The following is a 21,271-nucleotide window of genomic DNA, read 5'->3' as shown; positions in this document are numbered from 1 at the left end:
CATATAGAAAATGAATATGAATACTTTCTTAGTATTGCACTTTGTAACTCTCAAGTCAATTCTCCACATTGTGGTTCTACCCCCAAACTCTGACTAGTTTGATAACCCTTCTCCTAAGCACTTGTTCATTTTCGATTTATAACCCTTCCTAGTTGCTCCATATAGGTTACGTCTGGTTGCATGTTTATGCGCTCATATGCCCCTATTGTCTGGCATCCAGATTACACTTCCTTAACATCGACACATGGAACACGTTGTGAATTTGTTGTAGGTCGGGGGCAAGGCCGGCTCATAGGTCACTCCCCAATGTGTTTTAAAATCTCAAATGGTCCGATATTCCTGGGGCTTAACTTTCCTTTCTTCAGAAATCTCATCAATCATTTCCAAGGGGATACCTTTAACAACAATAGGTCCCCTACTTCATACTCTTTGTCCTTTCATTGTCAAATCAACATACTTCTTATGTCCATCTTGGGCTACTCTCAGCCGTCCTCTGATTAGATCTATTATATCCTTAGTCCTTTGGACCACTGCTGGTCCGAACATCTTGCGCTCTCCAACTCCATTCCGATACAAGGGAGATCGGCATCTCTTTCTGTATAGGGGCTCGTAAGGCGACATTCCGACACTGTCATATCATCCATCGTCGTAAGAAAACTCGATACATGCTAAGTGATCATTCCAAATTCTTTCAAGTCTATCGCACAGACTCTCATAATAGCTTCTTGCGCTATAGGTTTTGCTTCTCAATACCCACTCTTTTCCAGTTCGTAGTCTTTACTATCTTCCGTACATAATACTATACTGGTTACACTTTTGCTCGTTAGTATTCTATAACCTTTTAATAATTGTGTCAACCTTAATATCACGAATGCGTTAGCTTCGGAGTACCACCGCACTGATATACTTCCTTTAGCTGCTTCCATCTTCGAAAGCTTGATCCATCGTATAGAAGTAAAAGATTTTATTGAGAGATCACAAGGATCAAAATGAGTTAATACACCCAACATTTTTAATATAATCATTAACAAAATTTTATTATAATCAATATCAAGACATGTATATAACAATCATTTTCATATCAAACATGAAATTATTTCCACTAAAATAAACCATTCCATAAAGATTAATAAACATTGCAAAAAAAACAAACAAACCAAGTAATAAAAAACATACTACAACAATTTAAATAATTTAATCATGAAAACAAAGGATAAGTATGAAATAAACGTTGGCATGTCTTCATCATCACTCCCTTCTTCCTTCCAGGACATTCTCGTAAATTACATATTTTGATCCCCTCTCGAATCAATTATACCCAAAAAATGCATTAATTAATTTATTTCTTTTCTTCTAAATATTTCTAATATTAATACACACAATCCTTCTCTACGGTGCCCTAGAAATTCGATTACAAATCTGAAGATTTTAGGGTTTTTCATTCACAAATCTCGCTCTTCAATTCTCGTAAGTTCTATTTGTTTTTTTATTTTTTTATTCTGTATTTTTTTTTTAATTTTTATTGTTTGATGTTTTTAGATATATGATTGATGATTGATTGATGATTGTATGTAACTGTGCTGTGAGTGTACTGTTAATTTGAAATTTTCAGTTAATTTGTATGTATATGTGTATGTGTATGTATATGTTTGTTTTTGAGCTTTGATTTGAATTGGTGATGTTTGTTAGTGGTGAAGTGGTCATTTATGGCACTAATTTCGATGTAAGTTTGTTACGATTGGCGGTGGTGGATTTTTATGTGGAAGTTGATGATTTCGGGATTGGATTCCTTTTCGGAAGTTTGGATAGGTGTAGGGTTTGCTTTTCGGTGTTTTTGTGGAATTTGATTGGATGTCGGGGTTTTAGGTTTTATTGATGGGGTTTATTAGGATGACATGAAATGTACGTAAGTGATTCTGTGATTTACGCGGTAAAATGCATGTGTTTAGTGTTGGCGGTTATGTTGTAGGATGTTTATTGTTAGAATTGAATCTGTCTTTACTCTGTTACTTTTAATTTGGATACGGACTAGGTTTGCGTTTTTGTAATATTTGATTGGATGTCGGTATTGTACTTGTGCTGATGTGTTTATTGGTTTATAAAGATGATGTGAAATGTACGTAAGTGATTATGCAATTTACGCTGTAAAATGCAATATGTTTAGTGGTGGTGTTTATGTTGAATGTTTATTATTAGCATTGAATCTGTTTATACTCTTTTGCTTTTAATATGGATACCGGAAACGTACGAGGTTTGCCTTTTTTTAATATTTGATTGGATATCGGTATTTCTACTTGTATTGATGTCTTTTCTGGTTTATAAAGATGACGTTAACAGTACGTCATAGGTGATTACGTGATATAAGCGGTAAAATGCATGTCTTTGAAAGTTTTGCATGAATGTTTATTGAGGTTTAGTAGTAATAGTTATTCTGCGGTGTAATGGTTGTTTTGGATCTTTTACGGATACTTAAGTTTTCAAATGAAGCGAGTTTATAATTTCTTTTTTTATTAGTATTCTTCAAATTCAGTGTTTTTTTGAATATTGATTGAATATGTTGCTGTATTTAGGGAGTTCGTAGAAGGATTTGGCGCTTTTGATTTTCTGAAGTAGGTTCATAGGGGAAGACCATATTCTGGAGATCATCCACTGATAAGATGTATGTTCGTGGGACTTTTCCTCCTCCGCATGGGCAGGGTCCTGAGACATCAGTGTCTACTTCTCAGCAGCTTGTGCCGCCTCAACTACCGCCGCCTCCTTATCAGCAAGGAGATAGAACTCAAAACCCTCAAATGATGGAAAAAGGTCCTCCATTTTACCCAACTCCCCATCAGGCTTACCCGCGTCCCTATGTCAATGGCCATCATGTGTCTGCTCCATCAACTGGAATACCGAGCTCAGGACAATCTTACTTGATTCCTCTCTCGCGCCCACCAGCACCTTCACAAACCCAAGGGCATAGCACCCAAATGGCTCATCCCTTCTCAGGCCCCCAGCAGAATTCCCAATGGACTCAAAATGTGCAACCTGTTATACCACCTTTACCTCCTACTTTTGGACGTCCGCCCTCTGGCCGAAGTGGTCCAGAAATGTTACTCCCCCCTCCACCTCCTAGACTGCAGCCTCCCATGCTCTCACAAGGACAACCTCTGTATAGAGGCTTTGTTCCTTCTCCCCTACCTGGTCCAGTACAGGGGCTTCAGCATACCCCACTGACACAACCACCCCCACCCACTCACACACCTTATACACATGGTCCATTTGGGTCGATAGTGCATCCAGTTTCACAAGCTCCTCGCAAGTCATCTACTGGTCTCCTGCCTCCTCCACTTCCCCCGTCCCCTCCTCCTGGACCTCCACCCCCTCCAGCCACTTCACCACCACCAACTTCTTCATCTTCTCTGTCTAAGAGACCACCAATTTCTCCATCTTCTCAGTCTAAGAGTGCTGCTGCTCAGCAACATGATGTACCTCAGGAAGACGTGCAGACTAGTGATGCACCCGCGGGATCAGTTCAAGTTGACAGTTTAATTGATGAAGTCTTATCTCATTCACCTGCTGATTCTAACATGGATATAGAAGGTACTATTATAACCATTGCATCTCTTTCCTCTTGCATATGCACAAATGTTTTACTGATATGCATGCTTCTGTTGCTGAGGTCTTGTTATATAATGAAGTTACACAAACATAAAGCCTCTAATATCTGAAATTACACTGTCTTTCTTTAAGGACCTTTGTCGCTTATGTGCGTGAAGAAACTATTACCAAATAGAGATGTATGTGGCATGTTGAAACTGTATGTCTTACTGCTATCATTGGTTTTATCATTGGTTTTATCATTGATTGATTGATTTTTTGAACCACTAATTAAGGTAATAGATATATGAAGATGACATTTTTTGCAATGAATATTTTTCCGTAAGCACTATATGCAAAATATTTCTAGTAAGTAAGATGAACTCTAAAGAGGATAACATACCGACATCACTTCCATTTTTCAATGCCTTTATAATATCTCAACTGTGACTACATGACCCTAAGAAAATTAAAAAAGGTATCAGATCATTAGTAGAAAATCATAATGGTGGTCTTTTTAAGTGTTTGAGCCCCTAGAGGACATTATTACCCGCTCAAATCAATAGCAGCATGGGGATGCTTGACTGCTTGGTGGCCGGAACTCCTGTGTGATGATCAGTTTAGCGCATAGAGTATAACACGGGACAAATCTTTCAAGCTTTAAAATGACAAGTCTAATCACTTTCAATTTGTGGTTATCCTTCTTCTAAGAAGCCTTTTAAATAAGGTTCTATAATGATATTAATTGAAGTGATTGGATTAGCCTCCAATACAACTGAATCAATCTTTTTTGATTTTCAATTTGCTCCATTAAGGCAAATCTGTTAATCTAACTGGTTCAGTCAACCATAACTAGTGACATTTTAGAAACATAAAAGTGTGGAACCTACGAAAAAAGATGTGGTGGATCTATAGATCATATATCGTATACAGGTAGAATATAAGCCTGTATAAGCTCCTCTCCAAGTATTGTAGTGGTAGATCAGATCATATCTTATAGTAGAGACTTGGGTAGTAATGACTGATTGGTGTTGTAATTTCATTAGAAATGAAATCATATATAATGCTTTACTGCTTAAGTTTTCAGACTTGATCCTTGTTTATCTTTATGCTTGCAGATGAGATGATTGAGATTGATGAGAATAAAAGATGTTCTGAAATTGTGGATGGCAAGTCTGTTTTGGTATCTAGTGAATGTGAAGTGGAAAAAGAACTACACGAACCAAATATCCTTGCAAATCATACTTCACCCGAGGAATCTGCTTCCCAAAATACATTCTCTTCAGACAAGTCAGAATCTGCGGATCACAGAGAAGGTGAGAATTTGATTCTACAATATCTTCCCAAGTCTCACTTTATTAGTACTTATTTAGTTATTTGTGTATGTTAACTGAATTACATGTTTGATTTGCTATTGGCGCCTCTTAGTATGTTCTTTGGACAACACTTGGGGTTAAATAATATAATTTTTTAATGAAAACGTTATTTTTTAATATTGGTAATATTCTTTTGCTTACATTTGTAATCTATGTAGATGTAAAACGGCCCAATGCAGCAGCAAGTGCTGATTATGAGAAAGTTTCGACTGATCTAGTCAAGGGTACTAGTGCTTTCAAGCTTTTACAAGATTATGCTTCTGATGATAATTCAGATAGTGATCATGAACTGTGTATTAAAGACATTGCTTCAGCACCAGTCTATCCTTCAGGTGAATCTGCCGCTGCATGTTTGGAGAGTGAGACAGGTTCTGATTTCATGAAAAATGAAACAACTAAAAATTCTTCAGAATCTGAAAGGGGTTTTGGGCTATCCTCTGAGCGTGGTGTATCTTTGGATGCTAGCATGCCTTCTAAATCATTGGATTCCTTGTTGGTGTTGCAAGGACCTTCTAAAGAAGTTGATGCAACTATAATCATGAAAGATAATAGACCTGATTATAATAGACATGCAAATCAACTTGACATGAAGAGTGGCACTTCTGACAAGGATTCTGAACAGAAGTCCAATAGAGGAAGTCATAATAGGCCAGCTTTTGATGTTGAGAAGACCCGAAAGGAAGACGGGAAGTATGATTCTGCTTCTCAGCTAAAAGTTGATGAGTTTGGAAGATTAGTTAGAGAAAGTGATAGTGGCAGTGACTCAGATGATTTGCGCCACAGTAGGAGGCATGGTAAAAGAGGTCGAATAAGGAGTCGCAGCCGATCTCCTTATGATAGAAGAAGAAGGAGCCCACAAGGTCGAATGAGGAGTCGCAGCCGATCTCCTCATGATAGAAGAAGCCCACGGAGAAGACGACAGAAGCGTAGTCGCTCACGCAGGTAGACTTGTTTATTAATTTTGTATATATCTGAATGAAGACAGAGATCTCTGTTAACTTCTGTCCTCGCTATGTTTTGATCAGACCCAAAGAGAATTTTATATCTTTTATTAAATAAATTGTGCATATGTATTATTTTCTAAATATTGAGTACAAATTTGTAATTTGTTTCTGGTTGCCTTTTTAGCTGGTCGCCAAAGAGACAAAGAAGCAGGAGCAGATCTCCAATTAGGCACGGGGTTCAGTATGGCAGTGACAGAACAAGACGGGATAAAGTTCCTAGTCAAGCTTGCTTTGACTATCAAAAAGGTAAGTGTTACCGAGGGGCATCTTGTCGCTATTCACATAGTGACTCTACTAAGAGTGATCTCTCGAGGGGTTACAGAAGCAAGTATCAAGCCGTTCAACTTAGTCCAAAGAAAACTGGAAAATCAGTGCATAAGAATGATGAAGACAAGAGTCAAGAGATGCAGCTTTGTCGCGATCTGTCCGGAAACATTCTTGGTGCTTCAAAGGATTGCAGCGTTGATCGTAAAGAAATAGCGTCTGCAAGAAATTTTACTGACAAAGATGTTGAATTATTGATCTCTTCTGTTGCTGAATCTGTGAGAACTCGAGAAGCAGTTCAAGTTCAAGTAACTGAACGTACAAGGGACGATTGGGTGAAGTCTTCTATTCATGAATCTGCTGATAGTATTTACATGGAAGCAGGAGTAACCCCAAATGATGCCAATAAGTTACCTCCTGGTAGTACTTGTCATGGAACAGAGACATCTATGGGTCAAAAACTGCAAGCTAATCTTGTTAATCAAGGCCTTCAAAAAGCCGACCATCACCCTCAGCCTTTGGATGCCCCTTCTACTCATGATCCTGAAACCTTGCCAGCTTCGGAGGCCAACTTAAATCGTCTTTCTGTTCCTGAACTTTCTTATCTACCGCATCCTGCTACAGGTTCTGCGGAAAAGTCATTCTCATCTGAAACATATTCAACTCAGCGTCTCAAATTTGAGGAGCCATCACCGAAAAATTCCCATCAGCCTTCCCAATTTCTCCCACACCCTCCCCCAACTTCACAAGCTACGAATGCTCCGCCACAGATGCCTAGAGATTACATCATGATGCCTCAAAGTTCAAGATATCAATCCCTTCCTAATCCCCCAGATAATTTTACTCCCTATCAAGCTTCATTATCTAACCAACATGCCAGTTTCTCCATCTCAGGAAACTCCGCTTGGAATTCTTTACCGCAGCCCCCACGTCGGCAGCATGACAATGAGTCGACTGTACATGTGTCTTCTTCATATGGTTTACCTTCCTCGCAGTTTCAAGAAAATCAGTTGCCTTTAAGAAATGACTTTCCTCAGATGCCTGTTAGGCCATATTCTACAGAAATGCATACTTATTCACAGGTTGGTGAATCTCATCGACAATTCTACCCTCCAACACAACAGCCTAGTCAACCTTTATCGCACGTAGAAGATAATAAGTCGAATGCATTGCCTACTGTAAGCACCACAACTCAACAATTTGGAGGCCCCAGTACTGTGGGAAATGGTGGTTTAAGTCATGGCGGTCAAATTTTATCAGTTGAAGGTAGCGTGCGCCATCAGCCTATCTCTTCTTCAGCAGGATCTTCAGCTGGTAGAATTCAATCTTTTGGTAGTAGTAACCTACAATCTGGTGAACCTCTTTCCTCATCTTCTCAGAGGTATTCCAACTTGCAGCAGCCTTTGGATGCTTTTCAGCACCCTACAGATGGAAATGTCTCGGTGATTGGCAAGCCTGGGACGACAAGCAATGATATTTCAAGCTATAGTTCAGATTATTTTCAGAGGAACATGCCATCTCATGTACCTGATTTTGTTGGATCGAGAATACCAACTTACTATAACCCCTATGCATCTACTTTCGAACAGCCTGCAAGTTTGAAAGTCAGCTCAAATGCTTTCAGTGAAGTCAAGGGCATGCCCAACAATAACACTCATGGCGATCCATATAGTTCGAGTCATGTTTCAGCAGATGTCCGTGTAGTCGACATTGTTGACTCTAAAAATGTGACTTGCCTCACAAATTCAAATCAGCCTGTAGAGAAGACATTACTCAACTCTACTGGCGATCAGTATGATCCACTCTTTGACAGCATCGAACCATCTTCAAACTCATTTAGGACTCCCAATAACGATCAAAAGAATGAAATAACTGATGATTCTGACATAAATATGAAGCTCAGTGGCTCAAACAAGCCACTGGATTTTGCGGAAAACACAAAGCAGAAGGAGGCTGAAGCTGTTGCCGTAATGTCGTCGCTGGACAATGATGAGTATGGCGAGACAGCAGAAGCTGAAGTGGGTGCTGTGGAAAATGGAAGCCCAAGTGATCCAGTTGATGAAGCCAACATAGCTGAAGGAGAGACTGAGATAGATCAGGTTAATACATCAGGAAGAAGCAAGAAAGGAAAGGATTCCAGATCAATGAAACTTTTTAAAGGTGCTCTTGCTGACTTTGTAAAGGAGGTTCTAAAGCCATCTTGGCGACAGGGCAATATGAGCAAGGAGGCTTTTAAAACCATCGTGAAGAAGACTGTAGATAAGGTGTCTGGAGCTATGAAAAGCCACCAAGTACCCAAGTCCCAGACAAAGATAGACCACTATATTGACTCTTCTCAGAGGAAATTAACCAAGCTTGTTATGGTAAACCTCTTTTTAGTTGCATTGTTGCCTTAAAAATTTTGAACACTATCTACTTCCTAATTTTAATTAGATATTTGGAGGTGCTTGATGAATCGTGTTTAAGTGTAAAAAGAAAATTTAGGGTAAGAAAATAGGTGATATTTGAGTTCTAATATTGTAGTACCATATTTAGTTAGGGCAATAAATATCTAAACAACATTGCAGACCAAAGGCTGACTTGTTCGCCATGACAAATTTGCAATGTATTAAAAAAGTTTGTGACATGATTAACTGACACTAATGTTTTACGGTTTCTTGTTATAATTGCTGTTCCATACTTACGGTTTCATGTTATAAGTTCTGTTTCATACTCTATCAAGTAATTTTGGTTTTGTAAGCTTTGGCTTCAAGAGAGCACAGAAAAATGGTATCGTCTGCCTTCAAATATCATCATCTGTACCTAGACGCCCGTGCTTGTTTGTATACTGTACCTCAGTAATCAGTTGAATTGTTCGTTGTTGAATTTGAGATGTGCTTTGTTTATTTTAATATTATGGGTAAGCTTAATTTGAGTCCTACAGTTTTGCGAAGTCAGTCATTCTTCTTATGAAGTTTGTCCATCTATTTGCAGGGCTATGTTGACAAGTATGTCAAAGTTTAAAGGCTAAGGCGTGATTTGCATTTTCTTCTGCTCAAAATTGTTCATTTGTAAGTTCTCTGTTCATGTAATGTGTGGATGCTTGCATTTATGCCTCTTTATGTATGTCTCACTTTAATGAATGTGATTTTTTATACTATGTTTCTTATGCGACCTGACAGATCAATTGAAGTGACATCTGCAGCCTAATTTGTTGAGTTGAGGGAGCGCTGCATTATGTTCGGTTATTGCTCGCTACATAAGCTGCCTGCTTGCATCTGGAGTCCAAAGTAAACCTTATCGGCGGAAAGTAATTTAATTTAAGCTTTATGACACCGCTGTAGAAGCTATGTAATGCTTTTCTTCATCATAGATATATGTTTGTCTGATGTTTGTAAAGATCTTGTGTCTCAGCTAGGCACATGGGTGACTTGTTTATCTATCATCTAAAAGTACTTCAAGTACAGTACTCCCCCCTTATATCCAGTATACAGTTGAAATATTATCTTGAAAAGCGATCTGTTGACACCTGTTTTTTTAGTTTGTGGTGTATGCCTCCTTAGTCATCTTATAACATATTTTCTTGACTGAATTTTTAAAATAGTAACAAGTTAAAAAGATTTCCAAACCTATAGATGTGTGTTTCTGATGAAATTCTACCGATGTGGAGATGGTTTGATTCATGTCAATGAAATTGTGCCTAGCTCAAGTAGGTAGAGAAAAATGTTTATGTACTAATTCCGTTTTGCGGTGTCAGTGTTCTAGCTAAAGTAGGTAGAGAATTATGTTGATGTACTAAAGCTGTGCTCCACCGTCGACCTTTCTTTTCTTTCTTTCTCTTTGACTCTTTCAGGGAAAATTTTGGATGTGGCATATGATGATGGTATAATGTGGCAAATTAAATTAGTGCAAGATTTTGTTCATTACGACCTCTCTATAAATTTCTTTGAAAGAACTGAAGACGGCATGATTTGTGATTGCCCTGCTCAAGTTGTTGACTAAGGGGCGATTTGCTCTTCTGAAGGCAGTTCCTTGTGCGATATCTCTATATGGATTTGTGGAAAGAAATCCTAGATTACAGAGGGTAGTTTCCTTGCATTAGTTTGATTGAAGTATTCGTTAATCGTTTCTAGTGGTGATGATGTAAGTGTAAATTATGTGCGTGTTTGTGATTTAAAGGGAGCTAGAAATGTTCTGTATACTTGGTGAAGAACAATATGGTGGATTTGGGTGCTGCTGTCCATTTCTCCAAGGTGTTTGATATTGGATGTTATGGTGTCAACAAGAATCTCTCTCTTTCCTGTTGTGGATGCAGGAAGATATTCGAACTCTTTGTACCTGATGCTGAGTAATAGGAGAGGAAGCAACACTTGTGATAGTGGAAAATCAAGGAGGGGGAGTTAATATTTACTTGTAAGATATTATTGGTTTAACTTTACTTTTACAGTTGATACTACGAGTTCATGTCTTCGTACTAATCTATGTAAGCAATGGCAGATTCATTGGTGTTTTGTTTGCCCAGCAACTGGCTAGATTATTATTATTAGTTAGACCAAGAGGAAGGAGGTGTGTTATGCACCTTATGGTAGTTGCTGATCAAATTTAAAACAAGAATTGCATAAAATCTAAAACTAATTTTGAAGATAACCTGAAAAGGAGTAGCAGTCACTCTACCTAAAGGAGCACAACAATCAAGTCTTTAACAGAATTGAACAAATCAATAGGATACTTAGAAATATTTTAGGTAAGGCTATAAATAAATTGATATTACGGATTCTAATAATGTGTTATTTTCGGAAAGCAAAGTTTTTAGGAACAATTATTGCATTGATTTCAATTATAAATAACATAAAACAATGCTCCAACAATTTGACATCGTGGCATCAAATTTGGTTCACTGGCTAGCGAAATCAAAAAAACACATCAACAAATTATCCAGCTGCATAATACCTGGGCACTACAACAAAATAGGCAAATTACGACGGTCAATTTAGTATTTACGACGAAACTCAAAACCGTCGTAAATTTAGTATTTTATTAATAAAATTATGCACGATACGATTAAACAAAAATGAAAAATTAGTATTTGCTTTGATAGAAATACAAACTTATGACGGTTGTTTATCACATATTCCGTCGTAAGTAGGTCCCAATTCCTAACATACGACAGTTTTTTCCGTCGGAAGTTACTTATGTTATATTTTATCAATGGTGGGTCCCACCAAAAACATCCGACGATTGCTCCGTCGTAAGTAACTAACATACGACGATATTTTCCGTCGTAAGTTGGTTTATAATTTTATTAAGAATGTGGGCCCCTGCTTACTAAATTACGACGGAATTTTATTTTGTTACGAAAAATTGAACTTACTACTCGAGCAAAAACGACGAAAATTTTCCGTCATAAATGGCTCAATTACGATGATTTCAGTTCAAAATAACCGTCGTAAATGACCTGATTTCTTGTAGTGAGGCTCACCTAGATACCAACGAAGAGTTAAAGGCTGCGGAGAAGAAATTAAATGACTTATTGAGTAAAGAAGAGGTTTTCTAGAAGTAAAGGTCAAGAATATTGTGGTTACAACCTGGGGATCAAAATACCAAATTTTTTCATCAAAGGGCAAAGAAAAGAAGTAGAATAAATAATATGAAAGGTAAAATTTATGTGTACTGACAAAGTCCTATTGCCTCACTTGATGATTAAGTTATTTTAAATCTATACATGGAGAAAACCTCTTTATAAGGGGGACTCAATAACTCGTTAACCTCTAAGTTATGCTATCTTTAATGGGATGAGAATTATAATCCCCTATAACTTCTTTTAGGAGACATTAGGACTGAAGTACACTATATAATGTCATTTATCAATAATTCAATATACATGAAATCAAACTTGAACTATAAGAGTACAAAACCAGAACAAGGTAGAAGTGTCAATCTACGGAATAAAGTCAGATCTAATAAAAAGTGATACCAGTAAACAATAACAAACCTAGAGAAATGTAGTCTCAGATGAATGATTGCTAAAACAAAACTGAGATTATGAAATGTTCTAGATATGATAAAATTAATTTGATAACAACCTCATAAGAGAGTGTGAGACTATACAAAGATAAATATAATGTGTAAAATTATGGATTCAGAATGATACAGGATGAGGCCAAAAGTTTATACAGGATGACAGGATAAAGAGATGAAAGTACATATAAATGTGATATGTTTAACATGCTCATATGTCGATGGATCATAGTACTGTTAATTATGTTATTTAAGCAAAAATAAAGTTGATATAAACCTCTATGATGGACCTGCACGTTTGCTAAATGAGAATAATGAATGGTGCTCAAAGGAGGAGGAGCGCAGTGCTATAATTCAGAGGTTTTATGAAAATTTATTTACTTCGATATCACCTGCTGAGGAAAAGATTGAAGAACTACTGACAACGGTGAAACCACTAGTAACAGAATCGGTGAGCAGATCCCTAGAAAGAGGGTTTTCTAATAAAGAAGTTAAAAACGTTGTGTTCTCTATGTCAGGTGACAAAAACCCTAGACCAGATGGGATGAATGCGATATTCTATCAACAACATTGGGATATTGTCGGACCACTCGTCTCAAAAGCAGTATTGGATTGTTTAAATGAAAAGGCTGATATGGACTAGATAAATTATACACTTGTCACACTTATTCCAAAGATAAAGTAGCCTAAGTCAATTGGGGAATTTCGGCCAATTAGTTTGTGCAATGTACTATACAAAATAGTATCGAATGTCCTAATTAACAAACTTAAACCAATCCTACCGCTGATCATCTTTGATACACAAAGTGCTTTTATGCCCTAAAGACTTATAACAAACAATGCGTTGTTTGCCTTCGAATGTTTGCATCATTTGAGATTGATGAAAGAGGGAAAACGGTGTTATGCTGCAATGAAATTGGATATAAGTAAAACTTACAATAGAGTGGAATGAATTTTTGTTGAAAGGATGTTAATCAAGATTGGGTTTTCACAAAATTGGGTAAATAAGATTATGAGATGTGTAACTTCAGTGAGTTATTATTTTCAAATTAATGTTCTCACTTTTGGAGAAGTTATCCCAACAAGAGAATTACGTCAAGGAGATCCCCTCTCACCATACTTATTCCTCATATGTGCGGAAGGGTTCACAGCCTATTTAAGACAAGCAGAATATAGAGGAGATATTGTGGGATTAAAAATTGCAAGAACTGCGCCTCCTATAAGTCATTCATTTTTCGCCGATGACAGCTTGCTCTTTCTCAAGGCAACTACGAGATCACTAAAATCAATTCAAATATATTCTCCCTATACTCTGATTGCTCAGGACATGTATAACAATATTTGGAAGAGTTATAATAGTATTATTTGTTGAGACTTAAATAATATTGATGGAGTTTGTATTACCTAAAACCAAATTATATTATTGAAACAGAGTTCCCCTTTAACATGTAAGGGACCCTATTACATTAAAGGTTGATTGATGTTTTTCCCTTCTATTTGCAAATGATTAATTATAACAAATCTCTAATTCTATTCTCCCCTAATACCAAGGAAGAGGTACGTTCGATATTTATATCCAACCTGAATATGCAAATGACTAGTGCTATTGAAACATATTTAGGACTGTCAATGATGGGAGACTCAAATGAAAAGGCCTTGTTTAGATCTGTAAAGGACAAGATATGGGTACAATTACACTTATGGAGCTCCAATCAATTCTCACAAGGAGGCAAGGAAATTCTCTTAAAAGTCGTAATCCAATCCATGCCTACATATTTTATGTCTTCTTTCAAGATACCAGAAGTACAATGTCAAAAAATAGAGAAATTACTAGCACGCTATTGGTGGTGAGCTTCCCAACTTAAACGAAAAATTCATTGGAGAGCATGGAAGAAGATGAGTATACCGAAAAGTGAAGGAGGATTAGGATTTAGACAATTCACGCAACATAATCAAACGTTGTTGTCTAATCAAGCTTGGAGAATATTAATAAAACCAACACCTCTTATTTCGAGGGTTTGCAAGCTAGATATTTCACAAATTCAGGTTTTTTAGAATCTAAAGAAGGCAGTTGCCCATCTTTTACTTGGAGAAGTATTTGTTGGGATAAAAGCTTGTTAATCAAAGGAATAAGAAGGCGCATAGGAAATAGAAAGAGTGTCAGTGCTTCAAAAGACCCTTGGTTACCTCGACAACCATCCTTTCTACCGATTACTCCAGGGTTAAATGATGATATGAAAGTCTCTGATTTGGGCCAACAACTAGGCAAGTGGAATAGAGAATTAATTCAACAATGATTTTTGAACCTGGATTCACAACTTATCCTAACGATTCCTCTTAACCCTTTCAATCACGCAGATTCATGGCTCTGGCACTATACCAGTGACGCTAATTACTCTGTTAGAAGTGTGTACAATCTAGCTATTAGTGCTGACATAAATAAACCATCTTCATCATCAGGAGATTCCTCAAATTGGTGGAAAGCGTTTTGGGCAATTAAAATTCCCCGAAAAATTCAAATTTTTGCGTGGAGAGGTTTTCATGAAATCTTACCCACAACAAAAGGATTATATCGAAGTAATATATCCATCAACATCAATTGCCCATTATGTGGATTTGGTGAGGATTCAAACACACATGCTGCGTTCTGGTGTCCTTTTGCGCAGGATGTATGGGTGCATTTTGATTTTCCTTTCCTAGTAGGATCAAAAGAAGAAATATCGTTCAGAAGCGTGTTACTCTATGTTACTGATCTAGTAACAAGAGAAGATCTTGAGCATGTGTTAATTATCATGTGGGGTATATGGACCGAAAGAAATAAGAGAACTCATGGTCAATTATACAGAACTCCTAAACAAATAAAACGAAGGTTATCTGCGTATCACGAGAAAATAAAGAATGCGAAAGAGTTAGAAACTTGAACATTCGTAAGAGAATATCTGACTCATGGAGTTCAAGAGGAAGTAAATTTAAACATTCTCGCACTTTTTGTGGATGCATCAATTTCAACACAAACGGATATCGTCGAATTTGGAGCGGTAATTTTTGCAGCAAACAAAATGATGCGGACAAATCTCTCAAAGCCTCTAAAAGGTAATCTATCAGTATTACACGCCGAAGCACTAACAACCCTAGTGGGGCTATGTTGGGCAAAAGATATTGGCTTGTCAATCATAACTATCTCATCCGATTCTTTATCCACAGTACAAGCCTTAAATAACTCAAATGTGTACCATAATGAGTAAGTAATCATCATCTCTGTTATTAAAATGACATTGTCAAGTTTTCAGGGGGCAACTATTCGACATGTCAAGCGTGAATTTAATATTGCGGCACATAAGTTGGCTAAACAGGCCCTGCAGCTAGAGAGCGAACGGTCATGGATAGAAGATCTCCCTCAACTCAGTGAGAGCTATAATTAGCAACCTGCTAGATAAATTTAGGTGCGTATATAATTATGTTTGTTGTATAATTATTGACTTTATTATATTATTTAAAGTTGTCGATTTGTTAGTTATTAAAGATGGTTCTGTTCTTTTACACTTATGACTGATGAAATAGTTGTAGAACTACTGTATCAACCATAATTTTATAAAGGATGTAAACTCATGATCATGGACATGTATTTTAATATCTTCTGGTTTTAGACAAAATTGTAAAATAATCAGACAAATTAATATTATGTCTAAATCTCTTAATAACGTTTGTAATTTTCAAGGCCCAAATAACAATTTAAAACCACATAACTCCTAAAATGACCTAAAAACAATTTTAATCGTAAAATAACCTTCATTTTACATGATTTAAACAAACCTAATCTTCAAAAATTAATATAAATACTTTTATACATGTATATAATAAATGAAAATATTATATAGCACACACAAGATACAATACAAATGGTGTGTATTTAATCTAAATTTTTTCGCATATTTTATAGTTAATATACAAAATTAATTATTTTCAAATCTGGCAATATTGACGTAACACTAATCCATGGAATTGTTGACAAATATTTAAAATTTCATGAATTTCAAAAATATAAATACACGGTTGTAGAATCCTTAAATCAAAAGAAAATACATCATAGGCTATTAGATATCATAAAAATTTGTGAATCCAAAAATAAATTCATCAAAATTCAGTCTAAATATGTGAATTATTATCGGACGGATGAAAGTCCGTACAGATGACACGTGGGTGCAAATCATGCTAAATCCGGACATATATTATAACCCTAATTCTCCTCATTTCTGCCGCACACACAAAACTTCCCTAAATTTCTGCAATTTCATTCTCTTTCAGGTACTTCTGTTTCTGTCTGCACATTTACATGTCTGTGTGTATCTTTGTTCAAATTTAATTATCATTTCTCCTGATTTTATTATTTCTGATCTTTAATTTTTGTGCCTATAGGGTTTTATTATATTTGTGCAGTCACAGTTTTTAATTCACTCTGTAACTGAATTTATGTGTGCAGTGATTTGTTCTTCTTCTTTTTTCGCGACAATGAGTTGCAAGAATGGTTCAGAGATGCCTGCGAAAACAAAAAAGATCGAGTATGAGAGTGATGCTGAATCAGAGGCGCATGATATAGAAACATGTGAAATTTGTCAATGTGTTATTTGTGATGAAGCTTTTCGTACTTGGGCGAATGGTGATAGAGTAGCTATCGTTGATACTTCTCATGATCCTATTTCATTTTTCAAGTTTTTTTCTGAAATTACGGGGAACATGGCAGATGGTGATGGTGATGGTGATGGTGATGGTGATTCGGATTCGAGTAGCTGTGTTACCTTTGAGAAGGTGCATTCGGAAACTCAGTCTACCAAAATCTCGGAAAAGAAGGGAGACGGAAAGATGGAAGATGAAAGCGATGCACAGTCCAGAAACTAAAGAAATCGTGCATCGATCACAGGTAGCAGAAGATTTTATGTACTCATGTCTCTGATCTTATTTGTCTTCTGCAGTAACTGTCAGTTTTATGGCTAATGTTGGTTGAGAATTATGTTGTGTACTAATGCTGTGCTGCAAAGTCAGCGTTTTACTTCTTTTTCTTTCAAAAACTTAAGATTTTCGATCCTCTGGGAATTTTTTAGACATATATGGCTTATGTTATGATGTTGGTATTATATGTGGCAAGTTTGATTACCTGCAAGTTTCTGTTTTGTCGATTTTAGAGATGATCATATGTGTTCACCTTGGAGCTAGAGCAGTTATGTGTCCTATAATTTTGAATGTATTTTGTTTAAGGCAATGCAATGATCATGGATTCGTCGAATGAATGCCTAGATTACAGAGGTTAGTTAAGTTTTCTTGCATTTGTTAGATTATAGTACTCATCTTCCTCATCAGATGTAATTAACCCTTTTAGTTTACTCCCTTTGATACCTTCTTAAGTACTCGAAGTTCATTGATTGTTTCCGGTACCTTCTTAATTTACTAGTTCATTCCATATCCTGCAGCTTGCGGATTTAAATTAAGGGGGCTAGATATGTTGTGTATACTTGGTGTAAACTCCGTTTTAAAAATCACCGATTTTACCGATTAATCATTCCAACATGTTTTGCTGTTCGCTTTTATAATTCGATTAATCATTGCACTTTTTTCTTGAATTAATATATTTAGTTTAATAAATTAATCATTTCTCTATTTTATTAAAGATATCCGATTAATGCTTCGATTAATCAATCTGATTAATCACCCATTATACAATTAATCACTGAAACAATACCGATTTCCGTTTTTTAGAACAATGGGGATAAATGATGGTGCATTAGGGTTTTGTTGTCCAGTTCTCCAAGGTGTGGTTGATACTGGATGTTTAGAAGTTACATATATATATTGCCAGTAATATGATTTCATGTGCTTAAATGAGAGGATTATTGTTATAAGTTGTCCAGCATTGTTTTTGCACATAGTCAATCGGTATGTCAGATTGCTAGTTAATAGTCAAGATATAATTTTCGAGAGTGACCCAAAAATAAAGATATGCGGGTTCGCCCAAATCCGAAAATAATTAAGAAATGTTTAGCAAGTTCAACAATTATTTTTATTAAATTAAATGAAGCATTATACATAATTACTAAGGGATTGTTTGGTGGTCCAAGGCTGAGGAGCTGGCCTATTTTTTTTTTTAAATGCTAGAATTGTTTAAAAAAATGCTTAGTAAGTTTGAAACTTAAGACACAAAACAATTGCTGACAAATATTTTTAATTTGACAAAGTTATAATTTTTCATATTGATCGCTAGATACTACTTAATCTATAAATATAATATATAAATTTTTATAAGTTGATCATAGATATCCGTTTTTCTGGTAATGTTAATATATTTATTCATCAGATATATCATATTTGAAGCAACTCTAAACTATGTTGGTTGTTTGATGGAAGAATGTTTAAGAGCATCTCGAACTTTCTTTTACCTTAAAAATAATATAGATAATAAGTTTGCTAGTAAGTTATTACATAAACTATGTTCCTAACAATATTTATTCATTTATGTTCTTTATTTTTAGTTTATTTATTTTATGACATGTAGCTATATGTAGTTATTGAAAATGATTATTTCATTGAAAATAAATTAAGTGCATGTCTTGTATAATTTGCTCTTAAAATTGAAAAAAGAAATGTGACGGTAATGTCCCGCGGACTATTAATCTAAATACAAAAACTTAAAAAATCTATTTTAAGTGGAGGTCAAAGTAACAGTTAAATTCAATAATCAAAATCATAAAAACGAAGACGCAGCTCCACAAAATTCAAATTATTATCGGATTTGTGGAGCTGAATCTCCGTTTTTATGATTTTGGTTATTGAGTTTGACCGCTACTTTGATCTCCATGATATATTTGAATAATCTAATAAAAATCTATTTTATTTAAGTTTTTGTATTTAGATTAATAGTCCGGAAGTGCGGGCCGGTGACCATTCTATGTTTAAATAATTATCAGGAGTCTAACTCAAAAACATTTTCATCTTTTTCATTTTTTGATTTTAGGCTGCACCTACACTTTGGTGAGTATATATATAATAAACCATTTTTTTTTATCAGAATTGGATATATTTAAAATGCTTAACTATGTTGTGTAAGTAAAAAAAATGGTTAAAATGCTGCAATATGTGTGAAAAGTTTTATGCACCCAGACGTTCACAATTAGTTGACCATTTTTATTACAACTAATTAATACTTTGGTCTATGAGCATGTACAGGGTGAAGGAAGAAAGCCAAGAATAATGAAATTGCAGAAGTAAAGAATTTTCTTTATGGCATTAAATCAAGAAAAGAATGATATTGAGAAGTCCAGATTGCTGTTACTCAAAGAAGTTTAATGCCTAGATTACATGCAGAGAGGGTAGTTTCCTTGCATTTGATAGATTATAATTATGTGTTTGGGAAAGGTCTTATTAATTTATAAGACCGCAACAACTAATCGACGGGTATTTGTCTACACAATTTATAGGTTGAATTTACAACTTATATTGATAAATTGAATGTTAGCAATGACGTATTTTTTCTCAACTTATTTTGATTTTTTGTTTTGTTTATTAACTTTAGTTTTTAAAAATATTTTTTTAAATGTTAACCTAACTTAAAATTCAATAATTAAGATAATTATATTTAAAAATTATTTATTTTAGTTTATTTAAATAAAAAAAATTCTGACTTATAAGTTAAATTAGCCAAACACTTGTATAATTTATAAGCATTTATCAACTTATCACTTATCGGTCAATTATTCAATTTAAATCATAAATTACTTATTTTAAGATTTTCCAAAGGGGCACGTAATCTCATGTACACAACTTATAATTGTCGACAAATTTCGAATCTTTAAAATCTCATCAAGTAATCAAATGAGATGCCATCAAAATTAGGAATGATAAAAATAATGAAAGATATTAGAAGGTGATATGTTAGATATGACGAGCACAACCACAATGTCAATATTTTATTCCGTTCTTAAATTATATTCTACGTTAACAACAAATTTTATATAGGGATCTTAATTTTTTACTTCTCAAAAAACACTTTATTAGGTAAATTTTACATATGGTTAAATGGTGAATAATATTAATTTGTTTAGGAAATTGATATTCTGAAATACGTACTAACCTAATTTTATTAATCAATACAAATAATTTTTTAAATCACCAAAATTTCCAATTGTTTTTTCGAACTCCGATAATAAATAGAATTCGCGACACGAGAACTAGACAAATTTTTATATAATTCAATGGATAAATTTTGGAACATCCATAGTAGTAGGGGACGTACAAATATGGCACACAAGGATTGGGTGCAGAAAATAATGGTGGTCTAACCTGCACAATTATTATTTGGGTGTAAAAACTTTTGTTTAATTATTTCCTCCGTCACTTTTTAATTGTCACATTTGATTTTAACTCAGTCAAATTAATTAAAATTTGACCGAAGTTTATTAATATTTTATAATTGAAAAAAATAAAAAAATTATATCACCGGAAAGTAGTTTTAATCTATTTTAAATTTTAATATATACTCCCTCCGTCCCAACCATTTCTTTACACTTTTCTTTTTGAGATGTCTCATCCAATTCTTTACATTTCAAAACTTACCACAAATAGTAAATGGGTCCCACCACTTTCTCATTTTTTCCCCTTTTTACACTACTTTTACTTCACTATCTCTTTTTTATACATTAAAAATCAATGGGTTCCGCTACTTCACTCACTTTTGTTTCTCTTTTTCAATATTTTATACATATTTCTTAATTTCCGTGCCCAAAACAAATGTAAATAATTGGCCGGGACGGTGGGAGCAATTTTTAATTTTTTTAAATAAAATAAGAGTAATGTTACAACTAAAAAAGGACGTAACAGTACAATAACCACTGTTACCGGAAAATGTTTGTAAATGCGTGTCCCAGTCTCGAAAACAAGAGTGTCACTCGAAATATTCAAACTGTACTTGTGTTGTTAGTGACGGTGAGTCTCACTATTCTACTTATAACTCAAGATGTCATTGTGCTGCTCTTGTACGACTGTCACTCCGACTTGATGTCATTC

General features: G+C 35.1%; 1 protein-coding gene across 2 annotated transcripts; it reads left to right on the top strand.

Annotated features, from left to right (window-relative positions):
• The first annotated feature begins 1,256 nt into the window (after positions 1-1,256).
• LOC141671457 (uncharacterized) lies at positions 1,257-10,710 on the top strand. Of its 2 annotated transcripts, XR_012555140.1 has the most exons (8): positions 1,257-1,467; positions 2,571-3,582; positions 4,698-4,895; positions 5,114-5,897; positions 6,084-8,586; positions 9,197-9,273; positions 9,385-10,286; positions 10,382-10,710. XR_012555140.1 is itself a non-coding variant. In XM_074477713.1 (7 exons), the coding sequence occupies exons 2-6, from the start codon at positions 2,658-2,660 to the stop codon at positions 9,224-9,226; spliced, it is 4,440 nt and encodes a 1,479-aa protein (XP_074333814.1). In that variant the 5' UTR covers positions 1,257-1,467; positions 2,571-2,657; the 3' UTR covers positions 9,227-9,273; positions 9,385-10,710. The 2 variants fall into 2 exon arrangements, 1 of the variants encoding a protein (XP_074333814.1); XM_074477713.1 differs by having other exon boundaries at positions 9,385-10,710.
• Positions 10,711-21,271: the final 10,561 nt, after the last annotated feature.

The sequence above is a fragment of the Apium graveolens genome, chromosome 7, assembly GCF_009905375.1.
Source record: "Apium graveolens cultivar Ventura chromosome 7, ASM990537v1, whole genome shotgun sequence".
In the NCBI taxonomy this organism is placed as follows: domain Eukaryota; kingdom Viridiplantae; phylum Streptophyta; class Magnoliopsida; order Apiales; family Apiaceae; genus Apium; species Apium graveolens.
Note: the sequence above shows the minus strand (reverse complement) of the source record. Positions and strands in the feature narration are given on the sequence as shown.